The sequence below is a fragment of the Oncorhynchus kisutch genome, linkage group LG10 (assembly GCF_002021735.2).
Source record: "Oncorhynchus kisutch isolate 150728-3 linkage group LG10, Okis_V2, whole genome shotgun sequence".
NCBI classification, from domain to species: domain Eukaryota; kingdom Metazoa; phylum Chordata; class Actinopteri; order Salmoniformes; family Salmonidae; genus Oncorhynchus; species Oncorhynchus kisutch.
In genome coordinates this window covers 708,695-730,433 of record NC_034183.2, presented here as the reverse complement: position 1 = coordinate 730,433, position 21,739 = coordinate 708,695, and the positions used below count along the sequence as shown (strand labels likewise).

At 39.6% G+C, this 21,739-nt stretch overlaps 1 protein-coding gene across 1 annotated transcript in view; it reads right to left on the bottom strand.

Annotated features, from left to right (window-relative positions):
* The window catches only part of tbc1d2b (TBC1 domain family, member 2B), a 106,446-nt gene that overhangs the window by 47,466 nt on the left and 37,241 nt on the right, over positions 1-21,739 (bottom strand). Inside the window, exon 5 of the mRNA XM_031832867.1 lies at positions 10,142-10,413. Coding sequence (XP_031688727.1) covers positions 10,142-10,413 — 272 coding nt within the window. The remainder of the gene's footprint in view (positions 1-10,141; positions 10,414-21,739) is intronic.

Genomic DNA, 21,739 nt, shown 5'->3' with positions numbered 1-21,739 from the left:
AATGAGTTATTTACTACTGGGCACGCTGCTACCTGCTACCCTAATGAGTTAGTTACTACTGGGCATGCTGCTACCCTAATGAGTTAGTTACTACTGGGCATGCTGCTACCCTAATGAGTTAGTTACTACTGGGCAAACTACTACTCTAATGAGTTAGTTACTACCGGGCATGCTGCTACCCTAATGAGTTATTTACTACCGGGCATGCTGCTACCCTAATGAGTTATTTACTAGTGGGCATGCTGCGACCCTAATGAGTTAGTTACTACTGGGCACGCTGCTACCTGCTACTCTAATGAGTTAGTTACTACCGGGCATGCTGCTACCCGAATGAGTTATACCTGGGCATGCTGCTACCCTAATGAGTTAGTTACTACTGGGCACGCTGCTACCTGCTGCTCTAATGAGTTAGTTACTACTGGGCACGCTGCTACCTTAATAGGTTAGTAACTACCAGGCATGCTGCTACCCTAATAGGTTAGTAACTACCAGGCATGCTGCTACCCTAATAGGTTAGTAACTACCAGGCATGCTGCTACCCTAATGAGTTAGTTACACCTGGGCATGCTGCTACCCTAATGAGTTAGTTACTACTGGGCATGCTGCTACCCTAATGAGTTATTTACTACTGGGCATGCTGCTACCTGCTGATCTAATGAGTTAGTTACTACTGGGCATGCTGCTGCCCTAATAGGTTAGTAACTACCAGGCATGCTGCTACCCTAATGAGTTACACCTGGGCATGCTGCTACCCTAATGAGTCAGTAACTACTGAGCATGCTGCTACCTGCTACCCTAATGAGTTAGTTACTACTGGGCATGCTGCTACCCTAATGAGTTAGTTACTACTGGGCATGCTGCTACCCTAATGAGTTAGTTACTACTGGGCATGCTGCTACCCTAATGAGTTAGTTACTACTGGGCATGCTGCTACCCTGATTAGTTAGTTACTACTGGGCATGCTGCTATCTGCTACTCTAATGAGTTAGTTACTACTTGGCATGCTGCTACCTGCTACCCTAATGCGTTAGATACTACTGAGCACGCAGCTACCCTAATGAGTTAGTTACTACTGGGCACGCAGCTACCCTAATGAGTTAGTTTCTACTGGACATGCTGCTACCTGCTACCCTAATAAGTTAGTTACTACCGGGCATGCTGCTACCCTAATGAGTTATTTACTAGTGGGCATGCTGCTACCTGCTACTCTAATGAGTTATTTACTACCGGGCATGCTGCTACCTGCTACTCTAATGAGTTATTTACTAGTGGGCATGCTGCTACCATAATGAGTTAGTTACTACTGGGCATGCTGCTACCTGCTACTCTAATGAGTTATTTACTACTGGGCACGCTGCTACCTGCTACCCTAATGAGTTAGTTACTACTGGGCATGCTGCTACCCTAATGAGTTAGTTACTACTGGGCATGCTGCTACCCTAATGAGTTAGTTACTACTGGGCAAACTACTACTCTAATGAGTTAGTTACTACCGGGCATGCTGCTACCCTAATGAGTTATTTACTACCGGGCATGCTGCTACCCTAATGAGTTATTTACTAGTGGGCATGCTGCGACCCTAATGAGTTAGTTACTACTGGGCACGCTGCTACCTGCTACTCTAATGAGTTAGTTACTACCGGGCATGCTGCTACCCGAATGAGTTATACCTGGGCATGCTGCTACCCTAATGAGTTAGTTACTACTGGGCACGCTGCTACCTGCTGCTCTAATGAGTTAGTTACTACTGGGCACGCTGCTACCTTAATAGGTTAGTAACTACCAGGCATGCTGCTACCCTAATAGGTTAGTAACTACCAGGCATGCTGCTACCCTAATAGGTTAGTAACTACCAGGCATGCTGCTACCCTAATGAGTTAGTTACACCTGGGCATGCTGCTACCCTAATGAGTTAGTTACTACTGGGCATGCTGCTACCCTAATGAGTTATTTACTACTGGGCATGCTGCTACCTGCTGCTCTAATGAGTTAGTTACTACTGGGCATGCTGCTGCCCTAATAGGTTAGTAACTACCAGGCATGCTGCTACCCTAATGAGTTACACCTGGGCATGCTGCTACCCTAATGAGTCAGTAACTACTGAGCATGCTGCTACCTGCTACCCTAATGAGTTAGTTACTACTGGGCATGCTGCTACCCTAATGAGTTAGTTACTACTGGGCATGCTGCTACCCTGATGAGTTAGTTACTACTGGGCATGCTGCTATCTGCTACTCTAATGAGTTAGTTACTACTTGGCATGCTGCTACCTGCTACCCTAATGCGTTAGATACTACTGAGCACGCAGCTACCCTAATGAGTTAGTTACTACTGGGCACGCAGCTACCCTAATGAGTTAGTTACTACTGGACATGCTGCTACCTGCTACCCTAATAAGTTAGTTACTACCGGGCATGCTGCTACCCTAATGAGTTAGTTTCTACTGGGCATGCTGCTACCTGCTACTCTAATGAGTTATTTACTAGTGGGCACGCTGCTACCTGCTACTCTGAGTTATTTACTAGTGGGCATGCTGCTACCCTAATGAGTTAGTTACTACTGGGCATGCTGCTACCTGCTACTCTAATGAGTTAGTTACTACTGGGCATGCTGCTACCTGCTACTCTAATGAGTTAGTTACTACTAGGCATGCTGCTACCTGCTACTCTAATGAGTTAGATACTACTGGGCACGCAGCTACCCTAATGAGTTAGTTACTACTGGACATGCTGCTACCTGCTACCCTAATGAGTTATTTACTACCGGGCATGCTGCTACCTGCTACCCGAATGAGTTAGTTGCTGCTACCCGATACCCTAATGAGTTATTTACTACCGGGCATGCTGCTACCCGAATGAGTTAGATACTAGTGGGCATGCCACTACCCTAATGAGTTATTTACTAGTGGGCACGCTGCTACCCGAATGAGTTAGTTGCTACAGGGCATGCTGCTACCCTAATGAGTTATTTACTAGTGGGCATGCTGCTACCCTAATGAGTTAGTTACTACTGGGCAAACTACTACCCTAATGAGTTATTTACTACCGGGCATGCTGCTACCCTAATGAGTTATTTACTAGTGGGCATGCTGCGACCCTAATGAGTTAGTTACTACTGGGCACGCTGCTACCTGCTACGCTAATGAGTTAGTTACTACCGGGCATGCTGCTACCCGAATGAGTTATACCTGGGCATGCTGCTACCCTAATGAGTTAGTTACTACTGGGCACGCTGCTACCTGCTGCTCTAACGAGTTAGTTACTACTGGGCATGCTGCTACCCTAATGAGTTAGTTACTACTGGGCATGCTGCTACCTGCTGCTCTAATGAGTTAGTTACTACTGGGCATGCTGCTACCTTAATAGGTTAGTAACTACAAGGCATGCTGCTACCCTAATAGGTTAGTAACTACCAGGCATGCTGCTACCCTAATAGGTTAGTAACTACCAGGCATGCTGCTACCCTAATGAGTTAGTTACTACTGGGCATGCTGCTACCCAAATGAGTTAGTTACTACTGGGCATGCTGCTACCTGCTACCCTAATAAATTAGTTACTACAGGGCATGCTGCTACCCTAATGAGTTAGTTACTACTGGGCATGCTGCTACCCTCATCAGTCAGTTACTACTGGGCATGCTGCTACCTGCAACCCTAATAAATTAGTTACTACCGGGCATGCTGCTACCCTAATGAGTTAGTTACTACTGGGCATGCTGCTACCCTCATGAGTCAGTTACTACTGGGCAAACTGCTACCCTAATGAGTTAGTTACTACTGGGCATGCTGCTACCTGCTACCCTAATGAGTTAGTTACTACTGGGCACGCTGCTACCTGCTACCCTAAGGAGTTAGTTACTACTGGGCATGCTGCTACCTGATACCCTAAAGAGTTAGTTATTACTGGGCATACAGCGATCTGCTACACTAATAAGTTAGTTACTACTGGGCATGCTGCTCCCCTAATGAGTTAGTTACTACTGGGAGAGAGCTAATATATCTATATATTTTTTTATATATATTTTAAATTTCACCTTTATTTAACCAGGTAGGCCAGTTGAGAACAAGTTCTCATTTACAACTGTGACCTGGCCAAGATAAAGCATAGCAGTGCGACACAAACAAGAGTTAAACAAACAAACGTACAGTCAATAACACAATAGAAACATCAATGTACAGTGTGTGCAAATGTAGAAGATTAGGGAGTTAAGGCAATAAATAGGCCATAGAGGCAAAATAATTACAATTTAGTATGAACACTGGAGTGATAGATCTGCAGATGATGATGTGCAAGTAGAGATTCTGGGGTGCAAAGGAGCAAGAAGATCAATAACAATATGGGGATGAGGTAGTTGGGTGTGCTATTTACAGATTGGCTGTGTACAGGTGCAGTGATCAGTAAACTGCTCTGACAGCTGGTGCTTAAAGTTAGATAGGGAGATATAAGTCTCCAACTTCAATAGTTTTTGCAATTCGTTCCAGTCATTTGCAGCACAGAACTGGAAGGAAATGGGGCCAAAAGGAAGTGTTGGTTTGGGGATGACCAGTGAAATATACCTGCTGGAGCGCGTGCTATTACTGGGTGTTGCTATGGTGACCAGTGAGCTGAGATAAGGGTGGGCTTAACCTAGCAAAGACTTATAGATGACCTGGAGCCAGTGGGTTTGGCGACAAATATGTAGCGAGGGCCAGCCAACAACAGCATACAGGTCGCAGTGGTGGGTAGTGTTTGGGGCTTTGGTGACAAAACGGATGGCACTGTGATGGACTATATCCAGTTGTCGAGAAGAGTGTTGGAGGCTATTTTGTAGATGACGTCGCCAAAGTCAAGGATCGGTAGGATAGTTCGTTTTACGATGGTACGTTTGGCAGTGTCATGACGTTGGCCACTTTGGGTATAGCAAGCCCATCCCCCTCTCCCTGCACCCCCCTTTCCTCCTTGAACTAGGTTGCTGTGGTCAGAGACACATCGTAAAATCCTGAGAATCTCCTCATGGACACACAGTATGGAGAGAGTAGGTTTTCATGGAGAACAAAGGAATTCCTTCCACCTCACAGAACTTGAGGTACGAACAAATTTCATTTTCCGGAGAAAGTATAAAAATCGGTGAAGAATCCAGCTACGAACTGGTCCGTTTGTCACAACTTGGGGACGCTCATGGGAGACGGTGTGGCCACATTACCATAACGCTGTTTATATAATAGCCCCAGATATGAGGTTTACATCTAATTGTTGTATAAGATGAATAAGTGAGTATGATACCGTTTACACAATTTTACAATGTGATTTTGGACTGTTTAATGAAGGAAAACTCAAAAAGGGAATTGGATTTGAACTAAATCAGAGGACTGCCCCTGAGCCCAGTTAGGGTCAGGCCTCCTGGGACAGCCCTCCCGAATAAAACCCTCACTCGGGTTTTCGATCAGCAGACCGAGCTTACCTCTATTACGAGATGGCTAAAGGTTGCAGAACATGTTTTTCTCCATTAGGAGGACAAAGGTTGTAGACCTTTGCTGACTCTTTTAACCATACGTGGTTAAACTCTTAGACTATCGATACCGACAGAATAAGAACAAGTCTTTGATATTAATTACTAGTCTGCAGCTAGGAATTCGGTATCATTGAATGCGAAGAACGACAACCGCCGAAACAGCTATTCTATAACGAATGTCACTCTGAACAATCCCCTCTAGCCACAACCGAGAGAGAGAGAGAGAGAGAGAGAGAGAGAGAGAGAGAGAGAGAGAGAGAGGGAGAGACGGACAATTCTACAAAAGAAACAAACTTTTCAACAGCGATCAAGACGACACACTGAGCGTAAATATATATATTGATTGCAATTGTTCCCGAATGAGTGAGCGTCCATGTGTAAAGGATTAGCATTTCAATTGTTATAATTATTAACTTTGTAGTGACTTTAGTCGACCCCCACTTCCCCTCTTGTCTAACAAGCCGCCATGCCGGTTTAGCCCACTATGGCACATTCTCCTATCATTTCATGTAACCACATTTACCTTGTTTGTTTGTTTATGCATTTCTGTGAATTACTTAGTAATAAATACATTATTTAAGACAATTGATGTATGGATGACTTATAGTGAAGACTCGGTTCGTGCAGATAACCAACAATTTACGACGTTTGGAATGAGACTAATAATTCATTAATTCGAAGACTAATTGATCAGATAAAATATCTGAAAAGTTATTTTAGGAAATTATAACTTTGTAATCTGAATATTTTTCCTTGGTGCCCCGACTTCCTAGTAATTACGGTTACATGATTAATCAGTCTAATCGCGTAATAACTAATTACAGAGAATCTTTGAGAAAAACTATCAGTCTTCAGTTAATGATAGTAAAGACAACAGCAGCATGAGTGAAGGATGCTTTGTTGCGAAATAGGAAGCCGATTCTAGATTAATATTGGATTGGAGATGCTTAATGTGAGTCTGGAAGGAGAGTTTAGTCTAACCATACACCTAGGTATTTGTAGTCGTCCACATATTCTAAGTCAGAACCGTCCAGAGTAGTGATGCTATTGGATAAGGGCAGCAGTCGGTTGAAGAGCATGCATTTAGTTTTACTAGCATTTAAAAAGCAGTTGGAGGCCACGGAAGGAGAGTTGTATGGCATTGAAGCTCGTTTGGAGGTATGTTAACACAGTGTCCAAAGAAGGGCCATATGTATACAGAATGGTGTCGTATCCCCCTTTGAAGAGGGGGATGACCGTGGCAGCTTTCCAATCTTTCAGGGTCTCAGACAATACGAAAGAGAGGTTGAACAGGCTAGTAATAGGCGTTGCAACAATTTCGGCAGATAATTTTAGGGTCCAGATTGTCTAGCCCAGCTGATTTGTAGGGATCCAAATTTTGCAGCTCTTACAGAACATCAGCTGTCTGGAGTTGGCTGAAGGGAAGCGGGGGAGGCTTGGGAAAGTTTCTGCAGGGTGTGCAGAGCTGTTGGCCGGGGTAGGGGTAGCCAGGTAGAAAGCTTGGCCAGCCATAGAAAAGCGCTTATTGAATTTATTATATATAAATTAAAATTGGATATATCTATCTGTGGTGACAGTGTTTACTATCCTCAGTGCAGTGGGCAGCTGGGAGGAGGTTCTCTTATTCTCCATGGACTTTACAGTGTCCCAAAACGTTTGTAATTAGTGCTACAGGATGCAAATTTCTGTTTGAAAAAGCTAGCCTTTGCTTTCCTAACTGACTGTGTATATTGGTTCCTGACATCCCTGAAAAGCGGGGGCTATTCGATGCTAATGCAGAACGCAACAGGAGGTTTTTGTGCTGGTCAAGGGCAGTCAGGACTGAGGTGAACCAAGGGCTATATCTGTTCTTAGTTCGACATTTTTTTAATGGAGCATGCGTATTTAAGATGGTGAGAAAAGCACTTTTAAAGCGCAACCAGGCATCCTCTACTGACGGAATGAGGTCAATATCCTTCTAGGATACCCGGGCCAGATCGATTAGAAAGGCCTGCTTGCTGAAGTGTTTTAGGGAGCATTTGACAGTGATGAGGGGTGGTCGTTTCACCGCGGACCTATTACGGATGCAGGCAATGAGGCAATGATAACTGAGATTCAGGATGATATCTAAGAGGGTGCCTATGTTTACTGATTTAGGGTTGTACCTGGTAGGTTCCTTGATAATTTGTGTGAGATTGAGGGCATCTAGCCTAGATTGTCTCAGCCTCCAGTATTTATGCTGCAGTAGTTTATGTGTCGGGGGGCTGGGGTCAGTTTGTTATATCTGGAGTACTTCTCCTGTCCTATTCGGTGTCCTGTGTGAATCTAAGTGTGCGTTCTCTAATTCTCTCCTTCTCTCTTTCTTTCTCTCTCTCGGAGGACCTGAGCCCTAGGACCATGCCCCAGGACTACCTGACATGATGACTCCTTGCTGTCCCCAGTCCACCTGGCCATGCTGCTGTTCCAGTTTCAACTGACCTGAGCCCTAGGACCATGCCCCAGGACTACCTGACATGATGACTCCTTGCTGTCCCCAGTCTACCTGGCCATGCTGCTGCTCCAGTTTCAACTTCCACCTGACTGTGCTGCTGCTCTAGTTTCAACTGTTCTGCCTTATTATTATTCGACCATGCTGGTCATTTATGAACATTGAACATCTTGACCATGTTCTGTTATAATCTCCACCCGGCACAGCCAGAAGAGGACTGGCCACCCCACATAGCCTGGTTCCTCTCTAGGTTTCTTCCTAGGTATTGGCCTTTCTAGGGAGTTTTTCCTAGCCACCGTGCTTCTCCACCTGCATTGCTTGCTGTTTGGGGTTTTAGGCTGGGTTTCTGTACAGCACTTTGAGATATCAGCTGATGTACGAAGGGCTATATAAATAAATTTGATTTGATTTGATTGTAAGCACATCCCAGTTTAGGTCACCTAACAGTACGAACTCTGAAGATAGATGGGGGGCAATCAATTCACATATGGTGTCCAGGGCACAGCTGTGAGCTGAGGGGGGTCTATAACAAGCGGCAACGGTGAGAAGCTCGAATTGTAGACTTGTTTCTGGAAAGCTAGAATTGTTTGGGCACAGACCTGGATAGTATGACAGAAATCTGCAGGCTGTCTCTGCAGTAGATTGCAACTCCGCCCCCTTTGGCAGTTCTATCTTGTCGTAAAATGTTGTAGTTGGGGATGGAAATTTCAGGATTTTTGGGTGGCTTTCCTAAGCCAGGATTCAGACACAGCTAGGACATCCGGGTTGACGGAGTGTGCTAAAGCAGTGAGTAAAACAAACTTAGGAAGGAGGCTTATAATATTATCATGCATGAAACCAAGGCTTTTACAGTTACAGAAGTCAACAAATGAGAACGCCTGGGGATTGGGGATGGTGCTAGGGTCTGCAGGGCCTGGCTTAACCTCTACATCACCAGAGGAACAGAGGAGAAGTAGGATAAGGGTACGGCTAAAGGCTATAGGAACTGGTTGTCTAGTGCGTTCGAAACAGAGAGTGAAAGGAGCAGATTTCTGGCGGCGGGATAATAGATTCAAGGCATAATGTAGAGACAAGGGTATGGTAGGATGTGAATACAGTGGAGGTAAACCTAGGGATTGAGTGACTATGAGAGAGGTTTTGTCTATAGCGGCACCAGTTAAGCCAGGTGAGGTCACCGCATGTGTGGGGGGTGGGACAAAAGGGCTAGCTAAGGCATATTGGGCAGAGCACGGCTGGAGACATGGCGATTCAGACAGCTAGAGGGCCGGGGCTAGCAGATGGGCCTTCAGCGATGTCGCAACGAAAGAGCCTGTTGAAACCACCTCGGATGATTACGTCGGCAGACCAGTCGTGACGGATCGGCGGGGCTCCGTGTTGGCAGTAAAGGGTCCAGGACAATTGGCAAAAGAGGTATTGTTGCCCAAAAATTGGCTGGTGGACCTCTTCGGCTAGCCAGGAGATGGGCCTAGCTCGAGGCTAGCTCAAGGCTAACTGGTGCTTGCTTCGGGACAGAGACGTTAGCCAGGAGTAGCCACTCGGATTGCAGCTAGCTAGATGTGATGATCCGGTGTAAAGATTCAGAGCTTGCGGTAGGAATCCGGAGATGTGATAGAGAAAAAAGCAGTCCAAAATGCTCTGGGTTGATATCGTGCTCTGCAGACTGGCAGGTATTGACCGAGCTGAGGCTGGCTGGTGTACGAGTTATCGGTGAAGACCGCTAGCAGGGGCTAACTGACTTCTAGCTAGTAGCTAGTTAGCTTCTGATGGGGGTTCCGGATCTAGAGTATAAAAATAGCAGATCCGTACCACATTGGGTGAGGCGGGGTGCAGGAGATGCAATATGCATTAATAATATGCATGTCAATCTCTCCTAGCTGAAAGTGGAGGAGAGGTTGACTTATCAGTTCTTTTATTTATGAAAGGTAATGACATGTTGAATGCACCGAGCTGAGCTGTCTAAACTACTGGCACACAGCTCAGACATGCATACCCCACCTGACATGCCACAAGAGGTCTCTTCACAGTCCCTAAGTCCAGAAGAGACTATGGGAGGCACACGGTACTACATAGAGCCATGACTACATGGAACTCTATTCCACACCAAATAACTGACACAAGCAGTAGAATCAGATTTTTACAAATAAATGTGCACGCGTCTGTGTGCATGTTTCTCTATGACCTTACCTTCTGGGAGGTTAACTCCTCAGTCAGGTTGTTGTTCTCCTCGTGGAGGCGTGTCAGTTCCTGTTCCTGGCTCTGGAGGCGGAGCTGCAGCTCATTGGTCCTGCTGCCGTTACACTCCACTGGGGGCGTGGTCTGAGAAGAGGGGGAAGAGCTCTCTGTGCTGCGTCCTAACCTCCCTGAACCCATTATGTCCCGCAGAGTGGGCCGCTTGGGCCGCAACGAGGAACTGCTGCTCCGCCCGAAGTCAAATGTGAATGGAGAACCAATGGAGTCTGGGGGTGAGAGGTCAGAGGGAGGGATTACTATAGATACAGTGCCTTCAGATACAGTGCCTTCAGATACAGTGACTGTAGTCTTCCTGCATTTTTCAGCATGTTTTTACAAAAATATAGATTTAGAGTTAAACTTAGGCTATCCGGAAGGTCAAAGGTAATTACTTTAAGGAGCCGTTCTCTCTCTGTGGGTCTAACCTCAAGAAATTCTGGAAAACAGTTAAAGACCAGGAGAATAAACCCTCCTCCTCACAGCTGCCCATGTCCCTTAAAGTTGATGATGTGGTTGTTACTGACAGGGAGCACATGGCTGAGCTCTTTAATCACCACTTCATTAAGTCAGGATTCCTATTTGACTCAGCCATACCTCCTTGCCTGTCCAAAATTTCCTCATCTCCCACCCCTTGTAATGCAACTATCCCCGATGCTTCTCCCTCTTTTTCCCCTGCACCACTACAAAGTTTCTCCCTGCAGGCAGTCACTGAGTCCGAGGTGCTAGAGGAGCTCCTGAACCTTGCTGCCCCTATCATCACCAAGCCTCGCTCTCCTTTCTGAGGAGGTTCCCATTGCTTGGAAGGCAGCCACGGTTCGTCCTTTATTTAAAGAGGAGATCAAGCTGATCCTAACTGTTATAGGTCTATTTCTATTTTGCCTTGTTTATCAAAAGTGTTGGATAAACTTGTCAATAATCAACTGACTGGCTTTCTTGATGTCTATAGTATTCTCTATGGTATGCAATCTGGTTTCCACTCAGGTTATGGATGTGTCACTGCAACCTTAAAGGTCCATAATGATGTCACCATTGCCCTTGAGTTTAAGCAATGTTGTGGTGCTATTTTTATTGACTTGTCCATTATCTTTACAGACCAGCTGAATAATGTTAGGTGGAGTTGTGTGTATTATTATATAGACCAGCTGAATAATGTTAGGTAGAGATGTGTGTATTATCTCTACAGACCAGCTGAATAATGTTAGGTGGAGTTGTGTGTATTATTCTATAGACCAGCTGAATAATGTTAGGTAGAGTTGTGTGTATTATTATATAGACCAGCTGAATAATGTTAGGTAGAGTTGTGTGTATTATTATATAGACCAGCTGAATAATGTTGGGTAGAGTTGTGTGTATTATTATATAGACCAGATGAATAATGTTAGGTAGAGTTGTGTGTATTATTATATAGACCAGATGAATAATGTTAGGTAGAGTTGTGTGTATTATTATATAGACCAGCTGAATAATGTTAGGTAGAGTTGTGTGTATTATCTCTACAGACCAGATGAATAATGTTAGGTAGAGTTGTGTGTATTATTATATAGACCAGCTGAATAATGTTAGGTAGAGTTGTGTGTATTATTATATAGACCAGCTGAATAATGTTAGGTAGAGATGTGTGTATTATCTCTACAGACCAGCTGAATAATGTTAGGTGGAGTTGTGTGTATTATTCTATAGACCAGCTGAATAATGTTAGGTAGAGTTGTGTGTATTATCTCTACAGACCAGCTGAATAATGTTAGGTGGAGTTGTGTGTATTATTATATAGACCAGCTGAATAATGTTAGGTAGAGTTGTGTATATTATTATATAGACCAGCTGAATAATGTTAGGTAGAGTTGTGTGTATTATTATATAGACCAGCTGAATAATGTTAGGTAGAGTTGTGTGTATTATCTCTACAGACCAGCTGAATAATGTTAGGTAGAGTTGTGTGTATTATTATATAGACCAGATGAATAATGTTAGGTAGAGTTGTGTATATTATTATATAGACCAGATGAATAATGTTAGGTAGAGTTGTGTGTATTATTATATAGACCAGCTGAATAATGTTAGGTAGAGTTGTGTGTATTATTATATAGACCAGCTGAATAATGTTAGGTAGAGTTGTGTGTATTATCTCTACAGACCAGCTGAATAATGTTAGGTAGAGTTGTGTGTATTATCTCTATAGACCAGCTGAATAATGTTAGGTAGAGTTGTGTGTATTATCTCTATAGACCAGCTGAATAATGTTAGGTAGAGTTGTGTGTATTATCTCTATAGACCAGCTGAATAATGTTAGGTAGAGTTGTGTGTATTATCTCTACAGACCAGCTGAATAATGTTAGGTGGAGTTGTGTGTATTATTATATAGACCAGCTGAATAATGTTAGGTAGAGTTGTGTGTATTATCTCTACAGACCAGCTGAATAATGTTAGGTAGAGTTGTGTGTATTATTATATAGACCAGCTGAATAATGTTAGGTAGAGTTGTGTGTATTATCTCTACAGACCAGCTGAATAATGTTAGGTAGAGTTGTGTGTATTATCTCTACAGACCAGCTGAATAATGTTAGGTAGAGTTGTGTGTATTATCTCTACAGACCAGCTGAATAATGTTAGGTAGAGTTGTGTGTATTATCTCTACAGACCAGCTGAATAATGTTAGGTAGAGTTGTGTGTATTATCTCTACAGACCAGCTGAATAATGTTAGGTAGAGTTGTGTGTATTATTATATAGACCAGCTGAATAATGTTAGGTAGAGTTGTGTGTATTATCTCTATAGACCAGCTGAATAATGTTAGGTAGAGTTGTGTGTATTATCTCTACAGACCAGCTGAATAATGTTAGGTGGAGTTGTGTGTATTATTATATAGACCAGCTGAATAATGTTAGGTAGAGTTGTGTGTATTATCTCTACAGACCAGCTGAATAATGTTAGGTAGAGTTGTGTGTATTATTATATAGACCAGCTGAATAATGTTAGGTAGAGTTGTGTGTATTATCTCTACAGACCAGCTGAATAATGTTAGGTAGAGTTGTGTGTATTATCTCTACAGACCAGCTGAATAATGTTAGGTAGAGTTGTGTGTATTATCTCTACAGACCAGCTGAATAATGTTAGGTAGAGTTGTGTGTATTATCTCTACAGACCAGCTGAATAATGTTAGGTAGAGTTGTGTGTATTATCTCTACAGACCAGCTGAATAATGTTAGGTAGAGTTGTGTGTATTATTATATAGACCAGCTGAATAATGTTAGGTAGAGTTGTGTGTATTATTATATAGACCAGCTGAATAATGTTAGGTAGAGTTGTGTGTATTATCTCTACAGACCAGCTGAATAATGTTAGGTGGAGTTGTGTGTATTATTATATAGACCAGCTGAATAATGTTAGGTAGAGTTGTGTGTATTATTATATAGACCAGATGAATAATGTTAGGTAGAGTTGTGTGTATTATCTCTACAGACCAGCTGAATAATGTTAGGTAGAGTTGTGTGTATTATTATATAGACCAGATGAATAATGTTAGGTAGAGTTGTGTGTATTATCTCTACAGACCAGCTGAATAATGTTAGGTAGAGTTGTGTGTATTATTATATAGACCAGCTGAATAATGTTAGGTAGAGTTGTGTGTATTATTATATAGACCAGATGAATAATGTTAGGTAGAGTTGTGTGTATTATTATATAGACCAGCTGAATAATGTTAGGTAGAGTTGTGTGTATTATTATATAGACCAGCTGAATAATGTTAGGTAGAGTTGTGTGTATTATCTCTACAGACCAGCTGAATAATGTTAGGTAGAGTTGTGTGTATTATTATATAGACCAGCTGAATAATGTTAGGTAGAGTTGTGTGTATTATCTCTACAGACCAGCTGAATAATGTTAGGTAGAGTTGTGTGTATTATCTCTACAGACCAGATGAATAATGTTAGGTAGAGTTGTGTGTATTATTCTATAGACCAGCTGAATAATGTTAGGTAGAGTTGTGTGTATTATCTCTACAGACCAGATGAATAATGTTAGGTAGAGTTGTGTGTATTATTATATAGACCAGCTGAATAATGTTAGGTAGAGTTGTGTGTATTATTATATAGACCAGCTGAATAATGTTAGGTAGAGTTGTGTGTATTATCTCTACAGACCAGCTGAATAATGTTAGGTAGAGTTGTGTGTATTATTATATAGACCAGATGAATAATGTTAGGTAGAGTTGTGTGTATTATTATATAGACCAGATGAATAATGTTAGGTAGAGTTGTGTATATTATTATATAGACCAGCTGAATAATGTTAGGTAGAGTTGTGTGTATTATTATATAGACCAGCTGAATAATGTTAGGTAGAGTTGTGTGTATTATCTCTACAGACCAGATGAATAATGTTAGGTAGAGTTGTGTGTATTATCTCTACAGACCAGCTGAATAATGTTAGGTAGAGTTGTGTGTATTATCTCTACAGACCAGCTGAATAATGTTAGGTAGAGTTGTGTGTATTATTATATAGACCAGATGAATAATGTTAGGTAGAGTTGTGTGTATTATTATATAGACCAGCTGAATAATGTTAGGTAGAGTTGTGTGTATTATCTCTACAGACCAGATGAATAATGTTAGGTAGAGTTGTGTGTATTATCTCTACAGACCAGCTGAATAATGTTAGGTAGAGTTGTGTGTATTATTATATAGACCAGATGAATAATGTTAGGTAGAGTTGTGTGTATTATCTCTACAGACCAGCTGAATAATGTTAGGTAGAGTTGTGTGTATTATTATATAGACCAGATGAATAATGTTAGGTAGAGTTGTGTGTATTATTATATAGACCAGCTGAATAATGTTAGGTAGAGTTGTGTGTATTATCTCTACAGACCAGCTGAATAATGTTAGGTAGAGTTGTGTGTATTATCTCTACAGACCAGCTGAATAATGTTAGGTAGAGTTGTGTGTATTATTATATAGACCAGCTGAATAATGTTAGGTAGAGTTGTGTGTATTATCTCTACAGACCAGCTGAATAATGTTAGGTAGAGTTGTGTGTATTATTATATAGACCAGCTGAATAATGTTAGGTAGAGTTGTGTGTATTATCTCTACAGACCAGCTGAATAATGTTAGGTAGAGTTGTGTGTATTATTATATAGACCAGCTGAATAATGTTAGGTAGAGTTGTGTGTATTATCTCTACAGACCAGCTGAATAATGTTAGGTAGAGTTGTGTGTATTATTATATAGACCAGATGAATAATGTTAGGTAGAGTTGTGTGTATTATTATATAGACCAGATGAATAATGTTAGGTAGAGTTGTGTATATTATTATATAGACCAGCTGAATAATGTTAGGTAGAGTTGTGTGTATTATTATATAGACCAGCTGAATAATGTTAGGTAGAGTTGTGTGTATTATCTCTACAGACCAGATGAATAATGTTAGGTAGAGTTGTGTGTATTATCTCTACAGACCAGCTGAATAATGTTAGGTAAAGTTGTGTGTATTATCTCTACAGACCAGCTGAATAATGTTAGGTAGAGTTGTGTGTATTATTATATAGACCAGATGAATAATGTTAGGTAGAGTTGTGTGTATTATTATATAGACCAGCTGAATAATGTTAGGTAGAGTTGTGTGTATTATCTCTACAGACCAGATGAATAATGTTAGGTAGAGTTGTGTGTATTATCTCTACAGACCAGCTGAATAATGTTAGGTAGAGTTGTGTGTATTATTATATAGACCAGATGAATAATGTTAGGTAGAGTTGTGTGTATTATTATATAGACCAGCTGAATAATGTTAGGTAGAGTTGTGTGTATTATCTCTACAGACCAGATGAATAATGTTAGGTAGAGTTGTGTGTATTATTATATAGACCAGATGAATAATGTTAGGTAGAGTTGTGTGTATTATCTCTACAGACCAGCTGAATAATGTTAGGTAGAGTTGTGTGTATTATTATATAGACCAGATGAATAATGTTAGGTAGAGTTGTGTGTATTATTATATAGACCAGCTGAATAATGTTAGGTAGAGTTGTGTGTATTATCTCTACAGACCAGCTGAATAATGTTAGGTAGAGTTGTGTGTATTATCTCTACAGACCAGCTGAATAATGTTAGGTAGAGTTGTGTGTATTATTATATAGACCAGCTGAATAATGTTAGGTAGAGTTGTGTGTATTATCTCTACAGACCAGCTGAATAATGTTAGGTAGAGTTGTGTGTATTATTATATAGACCAGCTGAATAATGTTAGGTAGAGTTGTGTGTATTATTATATAGACCAGATGAATAATGTTAGGTAGAGTTGTGTGTATTATTATATAGACCAGCTGAATAATGTTAGGTAGAGTTGTGTGTATTATTCTATAGACCAGATGAATAATGTTAGGTAGAGTTGTGTGTATTATTATATAGACCAGCTGAATAATGTTAGGTAGAGTTGTGTGTATTATCTCTACAGACCAGCTGAATAATGTTAGGTAGAGTTGTGTGTATTATTATATAGACCAGCTGAATAATGTTAGGTAGAGTTGTGTGTATTATCTCTACAGACCAGCTGAATAATGTTAGGTAGAGTTGTGTGTATTATTATATAGACCAGATGAATAATGTTAGGTAGAGTTGTGTGTATTATTATATAGACCAGCTGAATAATGTTAGGTAGAGTTGTGTGTATTATCTCTACAGACCAGCTGAATAATGTTAGGTAGAGTTGTGTGTATTATTATATAGACCAGCTGAATAATGTTAGGTAGAGTTGTGTGTATTATTCTATAGACCAGCTGAATAATGTTAGGTAGAGTTGTGTGTATTATCTCTACAGACCAGATGAATAATGTTAGGTAGAGTTGTGTGTATTATTCTATAGACCAGCTGAATAATGTTAGGTAGAGTTGTGTGTATTATTATATAGACCAGCTGAATAATGTTAGGTAGAGTTGTGTGTATTATCTCTACAGACCAGCTGAATAATGTTAGGTAGAGTTGTGTGTATTATTATATAGACCAGATGAATAATGTTAGGTAGAGTTGTGTGTATTATTATATAGACCAGATGAATAATGTTAGGTAGAGTTGTGTATATTATTATATAGACCAGCTGAATAATGTTAGGTAGAGTTGTGTGTATTATTATATAGACCAGCTGAATAATGTTAGGTAGAGTTGTGTGTATTATCTCTACAGACCAGATGAATAATGTTAGGTAGAGTTGTGTGTATTATCTCTACAGACCAGCTGAATAATGTTAGGTAGAGTTGTGTGTATTATCTCTACAGACCAGCTGAATAATGTTAGGTAGAGTTGTGTGTATTATTATATAGACCAGATGAATAATGTTAGGTAGAGTTGTGTGTATTATTATATAGACCAGCTGAATAATGTTAGGTAGAGTTGTGTGTATTATCTCTACAGACCAGATGAATAATGTTAGGTAGAGTTGTGTGCATTATCTCTACAGACCAGCTGAATAATGTTAGGTAGAGTTGTGTGTATTATTATATAGACCAGATGAATAATGTTAGGTAGAGTTGTGTGTATTATTATATAGACCAGCTGAATAATGTTAGGTAGAGTTGTGTGTATTATCTCTACAGACCAGATGAATAATGTTAGGTAGAGTTGTGTGTATTATTATATAGACCAGATGAATAATGTTAGGTAGAGTTGTGTGTATTATCTCTACAGACCAGCTGAATAATGTTAGGTAGAGTTGTGTGTATTATTATATAGACCAGATGAATAATGTTAGGTAGAGTTGTGTGTATTATTATATAGACCAGCTGAATAATGTTAGGTAGAGTTGTGTGTATTATCTCTACAGACCAGCTGAATAATGTTAGGTAGAGTTGTGTGTATTATCTCTACAGACCAGCTGAATAATGTTGGGTAGAGTTGTGTGTATTATTATATAGACCAGCTGAATAATGTTAGGTAGAGTTGTGTGTATTATCTCTACAGACCAGCTGAATAATGTTAGGTAGAGTTGTGTGTATTATTATATAGACCAGCTGAATAATGTTAGGTAGAGTTGTGTGTATTATCTCTACAGACCAGCTGAATAATGTTAGGTAGAGTTGTGTGTATTATTATATAGACCAGCTGAATAATGTTAGGTAGAGTTGTGTGTATTATCTCTATAGACCAGCTGAATAATGTTAGGTAGAGTTGTGTGTATTATCTCTACAGACCAGCTGAATAATGTTAGGTAGAGTTGTGTGTATTATTATATAGACCAGCTGAATAATGTTAGGTAGAGTTGTGTGTATTATTATATAGACCAGATGAATAATGTTAGGTAGAGTTGTGTGTATTATTATATAGACCAGCTGAATAATGTTAGGTAGAGTTGTGTGTATTATTATATAGACCAGCTGAATAATGTTAGGTAGAGTTGTGTGTATTATCTCTACAGACCAGCTGAATAATGTTAGGTAGAGTTGTGTGTATTATCTCTACAGACCAGATGAATAATGTTAGGTAGAGTTGTGTGTATTATTCTATAGACCAGCTGAATAATGTTAGGTAGAGTTGTGTGTATTATCTCTACAGACCAGATGAATAATGTTAGGTAGAGTTGTGTGTATTATTATATAGACCAGCTGAATAATGTTAGGTAGAGTTGTGTGTATTATTATATAGACCAGCTGAATAATGTTAGGTAGAGTTGTGTGTATTATCTCTACAGACCAGCTGAATAATGTTAGGTAGAGTTGTGTGTATTATTACATAGACCAGATGAATAATGTTAGGTAGAGTTGTGTGTATTATTATATAGACCAGATGAATAATGTTAGGTAGAGTTGTGTATATTATTATATAGACCAGCTGAATAATGTTAGGTAGAGTTGTGTGTATTATTATATAGACCAGCTGAATAATGTTAGGTAGAGTTGTGTGTATTATCTCTACAGACCAGATGAATAATGTTAGGTAGAGTTGTGTGTATTATCTCTACAGACCAGCTGAATAATGTTAGGTAGAGTTGTGTGTATTATCTCTACAGACCAGCTGAATAATGTTAGGTAGAGTTGTGTGTATTATTATATAGACCAGATGAATAATGTTAGGTAGAGTTGTGTGTATTATTATATAGACCAGCTGAATAATGTTAGGTAGAGTTGTGTGTATTATCTCTACAGACCAGATGAATAATGTTAGGTAGAGTTGTGTGTATTATCTCTACAGACCAGCTGAATAATGTTAGGTAGAGTTGTGTGTATTATTATATAGACCAGATGAATAATGTTAGGTAGAGTTGTGTGTATTATTATATAGACCAGCTGAATAATGTTAGGTAGAGTTGTGTGTATTATCTCTACAGACCAGATGAATAATGTTAGGTAGAGTTGTGTGTATTATTATATAGACCAGATGAATAATGTTAGGTAGAGTTGTGTGTATTATCTCTACAGACCAGCTGAATAATGTTAGGTAGAGTTGTGTGTATTATTATATAGACCAGATGAATAATGTTAGGTAGAGTTGTGTGTATTATTATATAGACCAGCTGAATAATGTTAGGTAGAGTTGTGTGTATTATCTCTACAGACCAGCTGAATAATGTTAGGTAGAGTTGTGTGTATTATCTCTACAGACCAGCTGAATAATGTTAGGTAGAGTTGTGTGTATTATTATATAGACCAGCTGAATAATGTTAGGTAGAGTTGTGTGTATTATCTCTACAGACCAGCTGAATAATGTTAGGTAGAGTTGTGTGTATTATTATATAGACCAGCTGAATAATGTTAGGTAGAGTTGTGTGTATTATCTCTACAGACCAGCTGAATAATGTTAGGTAGAGTTGTGTGTATTATTATATAGACCAGCTGAATAATGTTAGGTAGAGTTGTGTGTATTATCTCTACAGACCAGCTGAATAATGTTAGGTAGAGTTGTGTGTATTATTATATAGACCAGCTGAATAATGTTAGGTAGAGTTGTGTGTATTATCTCTATAGACCAGCTGAATAATGTTAGGTAGAGTTGTGTGTATTATCTCTACAGACCAGCTGAATAATGTTAGGTAGAGTTGTGTGTATTATTATATAGACCAGCTGAATAATGTTAGGTAGAGTTGTGTGTATTATTATATAGACCAGATGAATAATGTTAGGTAGAGTTGTGTGTATTATTATATAGACCAGCTGAATAATGTTAGGTAGAGTTGTGTGTATTATTATATAGACCAGATGAATAATGTTAGGTAGAGTTGTGTGTATTATTATATAGACCAGCTGAATAATGTTAGGTAGAGTTGTGTGTATTATTATATAGACCAGATGAATAATGTTAGGTAGAGTTGTGTGTATTATCTCTACAGACCAGCTGAATAATGTTAGGTAGAGTTGTGTGTATTATTATATAGACCAGCTGAATAATGTTAGGTAGAGTTGTGTGTATTATCTCTACAGACCAGCTGAATAATGTTAGGTAGAGTTGTGTGTATTATTATATAGACCAGCTGAATAATGTTAGGTAGAGGTGTGTATTATCTCTACAGACCAGCTGAATAATGTTAGGTAGAGTTGTGTGTATTATTATATAGACCAGCTGAATAATGTTAGGTAGAGTTGTGTGTATTATTATATAGACCAGCTGAATAATGTTAGGTAGAGTTGTGTGTATTATTATATAGACCAGCTGAATAATGTTAGGTAGAGTTGTGTGTATTATCTCTACAGACCAGCTGAATAATGTTAGGTAGAGTTGTGTGTATTATTATATAGACCAGATGAATAATGTTAGGTAGAGTTGTGTGTATTATTATATAGACCAGCTGAATAATGTTAGGTAGAGTTGTGTGTATTATCTCTATAGACCAGCTGAATAATGTTAGGTAGAGTTGTGTGTATTATTATATAGACCAGCTGAATAATGTTAGGTAGAGTTGTGTGTATTATTATATAGACCAGCTGAATAATGTTAGGTAGAGTTGTGTGTATTATCTCTACAGACCAGATGAATAATGTTAGGTAGAGTTGTGTGTATTATTATATAGACCAGCTGAATAATGTTAGGTAGAGTTGTGTGTATTATTATATAGACCAGCTGAATAATGTTAGGTAGAGTTGTGTGTATTATTATATAGACCAGATGAATAATGTTAGGTGGAGTTGTGTGTATTATCTCTACAGACCAGCTGAATAATGTTAGGTAGAGTTGTGTGTATTATCTCTACAGACCAGCTGAATAATGTTAGGTAGAGTTGTGTGTATTATTATATAGACCAGCTGAATAATGTTAGGTAGAGTTGTGTGTATTATCTCTACAGACCAGATGAATAATGTTAGGTAGAGTTGTGTGTATTATTATATAGACCAGCTGAATAATGTTAGGTAGAGTTGTGTGTATTATTATATAGACCAGCTGAATAATGTTAGGTAGAGTTGTGTGTATTACTATATAGACCAGCTGAATAATGTTAGGTAGAGTTGTGTGTATTATCTCTACAGACCAGCTGAATAATGTTAGGTAGAGTTGTGTGTATTATTATATAGACCAGATGAATAATGTTAGGTAGAGTTGTGTGTATTATCTCTACAGACCAGCTGAATAA